The sequence below is a fragment of the Nuphar pumila genome, chromosome 9 (genome assembly GCF_984573655.1).
Source record: "Nuphar pumila chromosome 9, dmNupPumi1.hap1.1, whole genome shotgun sequence".
Classification (NCBI taxonomy): domain Eukaryota; kingdom Viridiplantae; phylum Streptophyta; class Magnoliopsida; order Nymphaeales; family Nymphaeaceae; genus Nuphar; species Nuphar pumila.
The window spans coordinates 118,872,840-118,881,988 of record NC_143257.1 but is presented as its reverse complement, the minus strand read 5'-3'; the positions used below and the strand labels follow the sequence as shown (position 1 = coordinate 118,881,988).

Sequence of the window (9,149 nt, the reverse complement as noted above, 5' to 3'; positions counted from 1 at the left end):
TCACAGGGCAGCCCAAAGGGGTTTGGTGTAGTGGTATGTGGCCTAGGCCGCTAGACCGGCAGACTAGGTTCAAATCCCATGGGTGTCACCCCTTGGCACAAGCCAAAGCATGGCGATTCCCAAGGGGCAAGAGGTAAGCCCATGGAGTTTTACGCTGCCAGAACAGTGACAGTAAGTATGGCAGGTAAAGCCAAAACTGTTAGGTCTCTGATCCTGTGGGTGGTTTCTCCTTGTAAATGTTTAAAAAAAAAAGTCGTTCATAGAGCAATGAAAAAAATCCTTGCTTGGTCCAAGCATTGCTTTTGGACGGAGAGCTGGCCCAATTGTAACAAGAACAAAGTCACCGAAATGTTGGTATAGGAACACTCAGGATATGTCACATTCTGAAAATATCCTGATATTTCAAGATTAGATTGGTCTCTGAAATATCATGATAAGATCACGTATTTACAAAATATTGCTGATATTTGTCCATAGATTGTTATATACCATGGTCTAAGAATTAACTCAAGCCAAAACTTACCTATAAACTTTCATTTTTTATTTCTTATCTATCTCCCCTTTGAAACATTGTCAAATTGCCAAACATGAAATGTTGGACCGTATCCATTTCCGTCAAAACTAATCCCCTTCACCACTTGTTTCTCCCCTTGTTAGCTCATCCCTGTGTGACATCTTTTCCTGCATTTTCAAGCCTTTACAAGACCTCATATGGGCGCCTAGCTGCTCCGGTTTGAACCTCTTGCCACATTGCCTGCAAATTTAAGTAATTATGTTATTATTATCAATTAAAATAATTAAAGGGTGCAGAAGGAAATTAGTTAAAACATGTACAAGTTCTCGTTAATTTCAATAAGCTGATTGGTATGCCATTTCACGTTTGAACTTCCTCTAAGAAAGTCGTCCATAGTTAGCGAAAATTCGATTAAAACATGCCTTTTTCAATAAAATTTTGAAAAAAATATTCTTCTTCAAAAGATTAATAAACGAACTTGTTCTTTTTAAGAGAAATGTTAAGAAAATGAAAATTGGAATTGGAAAGTATAATTCTCTAAGAACTCAAATATGGATCCAATTTTATTGGGTCTCGGGTTTGAATTGAATTAAATTAGTCCATACATACCAAATTTTCAAAGAAAAATATCTTATATATGTGGGTTTTTTTTTCTCATTTTACAAAATTAGAATGAAATTGAACCTGTATATGCTTTGCCGATTTTTTTTAACTTTTGTTTTTTATGTTGTTTTTTAAATTTTCATCAATATCTTTTTATAAAATTCATTTGATGAGGTTTTTCTTTTTACTTAATCGTTAAGAAAGCTAATGAGGCAGCCTCAGCTGAGTTGTCATAAATGTGTTCAAGTCCTTGCCGATGTGATCAACAACCTCACTGACGTAAGTTCCATTATTTTACTTGATTATTATGTAAGCAGTGAAATGTTCTTTGCGTGGCAAGTTTATCCTGCATATTTTTGTTAGTTGATCAACTGCTACGGCCAAGCAAACACTATATGTATATGGGAATGAAAACCTCCCAAACCTACCCAATAAAAAATGTTTATCGGATTTTTAGTATCTTTTCAAAATTCTGACCTTACAGATGTGATCTGTGTGCTTGTTTTCATAGGAATCCATTCTTTGAGCAAAATGATTAGGATGCATGGATATGTTTTTATATGGTTCCAAAAATCAACGACCTACAATTTCATAAATTTTTGAGGCTTCAAATAACATTATTTCAATCCAAAATGCATGATCCAAGTGTTGATTTCTAGTAAAATTAAGCATGCTGACGTCAGAATTTAAAAAAAAACACCGAAAATCTGATAAATGTTTTTTATTGGGTAGGTTTTAATTTTCATATATATATATATATAGTCACTAGAATATGATAACTTAATTATGAGAACTGGAAATATGGGCATTTCCAACACTTTTTTGCAAATTCAATCATGTGGATGTGTTTGGCATGATGAATTTGCTAGGAATCAACCATTGGATCATGCATTTTCAATGAAAATTTGTGATTTTTGAATGCTTGAATATTTATGAAGATTGTGAGCCTTGATTTTAAGGCCTTAAAGAATCTTGTTTATGTGGAATGATTCAAGACGGGGGTTCTTCATTATAAAACAAAACATGTAGATCACATCCATGGGGTAAGATTCAAGAAAAAAGAATAAAAAATCCATGAAAATCATGGTTCACACACAGAGAGAGAGAGAGAGAGAGAGAGATGAGCTTCTAAACAGCCTCATCACCTCCTCTGTAACTTAGTATAAAACATGTATTAGAGCAGGCATTTTCCATGTTTAGATGCATATTTAGAGTGACCGGGAATCAATGGCTCATATGACACCAAAACTTGGTGATATAGAAATTGAGGTATCCCATCAAATTTGTAAAGTATGTTTTTTCATGAATAAGCAATGATTTCTAGAAACGTTTAGGACATTAATTGTTTAAGAGCTACTCTGTATATATAACATAATAAAAATGCACATAAAAATCCTGAAGTAAACAAGAATGTTGGTAGCATAGAGGAAAGAAGGATCTTACGAGCACGTCGGCTCAGGGAGGTGCCCGTGATCTTCAGAAGCTGACTTTTGATGCACGGATCCTGTTCTCTTTTTCCTGCCACTTTTATGGCTTTTCCTACAAATGCATGATATCATCACACTTTAGCAGAGGAAGCAATCCCGGCCTTATTCTTCGATGACTCTGTAATTCAACTTCGTAAGACTTCGGAGTTCTTTCTACAAGATAAACCTCCATTAATGAGGGTTTTCTTTGATGAAATTGTGATAAGAAATCTAAATTAGTTAGTAGCTGCCCCCAGCTGCACTAGAAAACTGTCCAAGGCTCTTTAGATGCCGTTCATCATGAAAATCAACGACATCCGAAAGCCACCAAAAGTAATGGCCCCCACAAAAAATCCCACTGCTATTCAATTTCTAGATGAACAGCATCTGTGGCCAAGAAGTGGATGGCTGAAAAACCACATGAACATAAAAAAACATTTGGTGGGTTTTAGCTACATAATGACAGTGCTTGTGTGACAGCTTTCAACTACGTTCAAAAATTAAATTGGATACTTAACAAAGCTAGTATCTTTTTTGGATGACCAACCCTTGCCAAGAACTGGATCACAATGGGCCTGCCCTGCAAGGTGAACCCGGATGGGGTTCATGACCACAATAAAGCTAGTATCTTGGCTGATGAAACCAAACAGATCCATTGTACCCCGTGGTGGCGGCCCCTTATTAAAAAGAGAGAAGATCAGGTGTAATGTGATGGCACACTTTTAGTGTATTGCACCTAGTTGTCATGCCTTCCACCCGAGGGCATATCCGGTGCAATCACATTTTACACTTTGAGTGTGCCACTGCACCTATCTTTAAGGTACAACCTATCCGCTGTGGGGCCCAACAGAAGGTAGAGGGCAGTCAAGTTCAGTGGCAAAATGTGCAATCACATTGCACCTGACTACCCTTTATCTTTGGGATACAGTCTGCGGAGCTCTACAGATGATGGAGAGTGACCAGATGAAGCAGCACACCAAAATTGTGCAATGTGATTGCACCTGATCTGCTGTCATTAAAAAAGGGATGCCTCCCAATGAAAGGACGAGAGAGAGAGAGAGATCACCAGTTACTGCTGTTCACATTTTTCCTTTCTGCATTGTTAGCCCTCGAGATCTCCAAATCAGTATTGTTAGCCCGGCCATTCACATTGTTCCCCTCTGAGCTCTTGTTGGTTGCATGAACATGCATCACTGCAGAGTCCTTGGTCTCCACAGCACGACAAGTAAGCAAGTTCTTCAAGAAACGAGAATATGCACCACCACCGGACGATGAACCCTTCCTCTTAAGCAGAGAGGTCCCACTCCTTCCTGTGGACTCATCTCTTTCATCCTCCACTTTCGGTGCAGCATCAACGAACTCTTCCTTGATCTTTCCATTTCGATGGGACTTCCTCCCATGTCTTGCTTGCCTGTGTGCTTGCTTGCTTGCTGGTGCGCTTATGGTTGAATCGTCCTCAGTTTGAGTCGACGAATCCGAGAATGAATCGGCGGGGTCTTCGCCATGGCCAGAAGCTCTCAAATCTTCCATGCCAAAGGGGTTCACGATGTCAATGTTGGAATTGAGAGAGTTTGAGACTTGGAACTTTTTCATCTCGTGGGTTGGTTCATATTCGGCTTGGAATGCTTTATCTGATATGCTGCTGTCTTCATCTTCCTCTATAATCGGATCAAACTTGGCCTTGATGGTGCTTATGTTTGGTTTGAACGGGCTTTGGTGCTTCGCGTCTGGCACAGCGATGCAAAAGCTTTCAGTTTCTAGAAGCAAAGGTTGTAGCGCACTTTGCAAGGCACTCGGTTCAATCACTTTTTGGGAGGAAGGGAGGGAAGGGGGATGCCGAGGGAGGATGAGTAGTATGCTGCTGCACTTGATCACCCACCATCTTTGGGAGTTGGGGGCTCAACAGCAGATGGTGGGTGATGAGGTGTAGAAGCATACTAAGTGTGCAATCACATTGCACCTGATTTCGATTCGAGATACGGCATTCACTCACTCGGCCGAGCTCCCTCTCTCTCTTTCCTGTGCCCTGCGTTTGGCAGAACCAACCAAAACCAATCATGATTGTGGAATAGATGAAATGTTGAGTGGTGTATAAACATGATTTTTTATGGTAATTTATAATTGAAAAAAAAATTATCCGCACGAGTGGAATCAGTCACGCTCCGGATGTGATCTTCATGCTTGATTTATCAGAAACTGACCCTTGGATCATGTTTTTCAGATGTGTGTCAGATTTTTTGAAGGTTGAAAAATCAAAAACTTATAATGTATAGAATGTTCAACCCTAAAATAATTTATTTTTACGTCTAAAATGTATGATCCAATAGTGGATTCCTACTATTTTAAACATACTGACCACATCCATGGTGTCAGATCACATTGGATCATTGGATTTTAACTAGTGAGTAGTTTTCTTTTGCCAATACAAAAAACTGACTGCTGTAAATACACCAAAAGTGTGAGCAGGATAATATTCTGCTATTGGATCTCCAGCTTTTAACGTGTGAGCAGGTTTTTTGGCGATACAAAAAAAATGATGGCTGTAAACACGCCAAAATTTTTATGAATGAAAAAAATGTGGAAAAACCACAGCTAAGGGTTAAAAAAACAGGTTTTTTTATCACCTCTCTCGACGTGTAAGCAAGTTTTTCAAAGGCTTCAAAATCGATGGACTCTAATATGTCAAAATTTCATGAGTCAACATGTTTTTTTCTACCTCAAAAATACATTATTCAAGGTGCAATCTTTAGCGAGTGAACCGTGTTAAACATATCTATGGGGGGTTAGATTGAGTTGACATAACTATGAATTTCCAACTACATTGCATACAATCCACCATAGCAATCAAGCAATGGATTTTTAAATTTTTAAAACTTTCTGTAGAAATATGATCTATGCGCATGATTTTATAGGGATCAGCTCTTGCAACATTTCATTTGAAACATGGTAGGTTTTTATAAGGTTAAAAAACCAAAGACCCAAAATCTTTGAAAACTTTTTAGGCTTCAAATATCATTTTTCTCATTGAAAAAACATGATCCCGATGTCGATTCTTAGTAAATCAACCATACCAAACACATCTATGGGTAAGAATTGCAAAAAAAAAAGCACCCAAAAAATCCAACAGTCTTTCACCATGTTTCATTTAGCATATATACACACACAAAGAGAGAGATGATATATTGCTAACAACTTTTCTAACTAATCGAGCTTTTGAAGGGTTTTTTTACATGTTTTTCTTAAATTTGACTGTTAGATGTTGTAAAACCTGTAATTTTTAAAGATTATTAATAAATGAAGAACTCATTTTTTATCTCCAAATTAGAAATGTGTTTCTACCTTTTTGAATTTCATTTATTGATTCATTTCTGGCCAATCAGGACATAATTTGCATTTATAGAAATATTTCAGGATATAAATCATTATTTATTGAAAGTGTTACATATATGTTTGACACAATCAGTTTTTTAGGGAACAACACGTGAATAACTTTTTCAGTAAAAAAAAGATTAATTAAACCTTAAATATTTAAGAAAATCTTAGATTATCAATTTTTAACCTTTATAAAAACCTACATGCATATCGGGCTCAGATGATCTAAGAGCTTGTTTTGATAAAATCAAGCAATTCGAACACATTTGTACAGTCAATTTTAAGAAAAACATAAAAGAAAAACCTTCAAAAACCCGATTAGCTGGCTTTAGCTACAAAAGTGATTAGCATCTTCCATCTCTCTCTCTCTCTCTCTCTCTCTCTCTCTCTCTCTCTCTATATATATATATATATATATATATATATATATAGGAAATGAAAACCTCCCCAATGGAAACCCTCCCAAACCTCTGCAATAAAATTTTTTTGATATTTTTTTTAAATTCTGACCGTACATATGTTTTCAGCATAATTAATTTACAGAAATTGACAGTTTGATCATGAATTTTGGATAGAAAAAATAGTATTTGGAGCATCAAAAATTTATGAAAAATGTATGTGTTTCATTTTGAAACTTATAAAAAACTATCCATGCATTGAAATCAAATTCTCCAAGAACTGATTCTTATAAAAGCATGCATATAGGTCACATTTGTACGGTCAGAATTTTGAAAAAAACACTAAAAATGCAATAAAACATCTATTGGGGAGGTTTGAGAGGGTTTTCCATTGCATCCATTTTCATTTCCCTCTCTATATATAACTCTTACCAGGTGATGAAGTTGCAGAGATTTCAGAACCCTTGAGGACGTACTCATTGTCGAATACGGGGATAATTAGATCATCATCATGCAAGTCTTCCCAAATATAACCAGTTTTGTACCTCCTATCAAAAATTAGAGAACAATAAAAGTTTTCAACCAAAAAATCCTATCCCGTGCAAGAAGCTCACAAATCAAAATCATCATTCTTCTACAACTACGATCATGTTACCTTTTATTAGACCACGCAAAAGAGTTTGGCATCTCCTTCTCTCGCACCTCAGCAAGCCACCTCTTGACATCTGCAATAACCTCATCAAAGATTACCAAGAAGCTCATAACTCTCTTGGGTTTTTCTTAGTCACTCACAATTCCAATTTTTTTTCTCATAATTCTAATGTCTTTCTCATAATTTTTTTTTTTTTGAGAATCAAGCTGGGGTTAAGCAGACCACTACCAGTTATACTACGATACCATTGGGATTCGAACTTGCAACATCCCAACACAAGGTGACGTGCACTAGCTGCTCCTACCAGACAAGGGGAGCCTATCTGGTTATACCACCATACCATTGGGATTCCTTGTTGGTGTCTTATAATTCTATTATTGTACGAACTCTCGACTCATCTGGTTAGAGGTCATACTTGATGGGGGCATCATGAGTTCGAAACCCAAGTTATGCATCCCATGCTGCAAGGCCGAAGCTAGGTATAATTCATTGTGGGTAAGGGGGACACCAACAAGGAATGGTTCAAACAATTGATTGTACCTTGCGGCCAACAGAAAATCAATGGTTTTCTCCCTGCTATTGAAAAAAAAACTATTATTATGAACAAAAAAATTGATGTTTTAGGAGATTTACCTCTTAACCGAACTCGACTACAATTGGAGGTTTGGACACGTATGAGATGAGGATGCTCAACCCTTCCTTTCCTGCTCAAGAAATAAACAATATGGATATTGCTCCCCACTTCACCATTCATCCCATCCATGCTTTCCTTAATGGTGAAGTGCTCCCCCATGAAGCCAACCCTGTCATTTGCACAACTGCAACCTCTGCAAACCCAATTCAATATATAACAAGTTAACAAAATCTAGAATAGAGAAACATTTTTTCTTCTTTAACTTTTCTTTATAAATTTGTGAAGTTAAAAGATGAGAGTTGACCTTTTCTGCTGATGTGCCTCCTTTTGCGCTCAAAATTTTAACAACCAACAAATGGCCCTTGGATTTCTCACAAGTCACAACGAACTGGCTATATCTCCTCATTATGTGTATATCCACCACACCCCTGCTCTTTTCCACTTGTTTATTTTTTTTATTTATAACCCGAAGAAACCACACCCAGCATGAAGATCTGGTCACACTCGCTCAGCCTTTCGTACCTAAGGTCATCCTGTCGGCAGCGTAAAACTCTGAGGCTAGGACCCTTGCCCCCAAAACCTATGCTGGCCATCAGCTTGCTCAGAAAGGAGAAACCCATAAGAATCAAACGTCAACCACCCGTCTAGTGGTCCCCCACCACCCCTCCCCCAACCCCCCAAGCCGCCCCCCACCCCAAGCACCCCCACCCCCCCTTGGGGCTTATTCTTCTCCACTTAAAATGTCAAATTGTGCATGTGATGTTGTGGTAGTTAATATGCAAGAAACTTTATTAATATGATGAAAGCAAACTGACTTGCAACAATATTTATCTAACAAAAACAACTCAACTTGTCAGATGATCTCACTTCCCACATAATAAATGCGTTCCACCAAACAAGCAACTTGGGACGTTCTATGTAGAACTGTCCTTGATTTGACTTTCTCATGGTTTTACTCTTTTTTCTTTTTTCTTTTTTTTTGGGGGGGGGGGGGGGGGGGGGGGTGGGGTAATTTACTTATAGGCACCCAACATATAGCAAATTTAAGTTCAGTAACCTCGGGTTTTAAATATTTAAGGACACCTAACCTTTCAAGAAGTTGCTCACATTATTACCTGAGTTACTTTTTTATGAAGTTACTTATTTAAAGTACAAAAGTAGGGATGGAAGTGGATCGTGGTGCAGAAAGTCTCCACCCTCATCCTGTATCAAACTTTTGTCCTCTGTCCCCGCTTCTAGCTCTGCACGAGTGATTTTAGCCTTCATCCGTGTTTCATTCCTCCATACCCGGTCCAAACCAAACAAAGTGGGGCAGGGCTTGTTTCTCTGTTTCGTTCACCTTCTGTCATTGCCGCTTTCCACCATTAGAGGAAGGAAGAGAGGAATGAGAGCTCGTACAACCTGTTAGAAGAAAGAGAAGAAGAGAGGAGACATTGAAGAAAGGGTTTTATGTTAGGGTTATATATATATAAAGGTTTTATAATATGTATAAGGGTATAATAATAATTTT

At 37.7% G+C, this 9,149-nt stretch overlaps 1 protein-coding gene across 3 annotated transcripts; it reads right to left on the bottom strand.

The window, feature by feature from the left end:
• Positions 1 to 605: 605 nt before the first annotated feature.
• On the bottom strand, positions 606 to 8,252 carry LOC149829064 (protein SOSEKI 1-like). Of its 3 annotated transcripts, none has more exons than XM_090017263.1 (7): positions 7,944 to 8,252; positions 7,639 to 7,832; positions 7,009 to 7,078; positions 6,786 to 6,901; positions 3,650 to 4,310; positions 2,561 to 2,656; positions 606 to 754 (listed from the first exon to the last, which is right to left on the bottom strand). In XM_090017263.1, the coding sequence occupies exons 2-7, from the start codon at positions 7,796 to 7,798 to the stop codon at positions 622 to 624; spliced, it is 1,236 nt and encodes a 411-aa protein (XP_089873389.1). In that variant the 5' UTR covers positions 7,799 to 7,832; positions 7,944 to 8,252; the 3' UTR covers positions 606 to 621. The 3 variants fall into 3 exon arrangements, 1 of the variants encoding a protein (XP_089873389.1); XR_016434185.1 differs by having other exon boundaries at positions 714 to 754; positions 2,561 to 2,757; XR_016434186.1 differs by having other exon boundaries at positions 714 to 754; positions 2,561 to 2,722.
• Between the last annotated feature and the right edge of the window lie 897 nt (positions 8,253 to 9,149).

Excerpts from the sequence above, each read along its gene's own strand:
- LOC149829064 (XM_090017263.1), bottom strand. The coding sequence starts at position 7,798 with ATGGGGGAGCACTTCACCATTAAGGAAAGCATGGATGGGATGAATGGT. Across the intron at positions 7,079-7,638 it reads TAGTCGAGTTCGGTTAAGAG|ATGTCAAGAGGTGGCTTGCT; the intron begins GTAAATCTCCTA and ends AGGTTATTGCAG. Across the intron at positions 4,311-6,785 it reads CTCTGCAACTTCATCACCTG|ACGCGAAGCACCAAAGCCCG; the intron begins GTAAGAGTTATA and ends TCGCTGTGCCAG.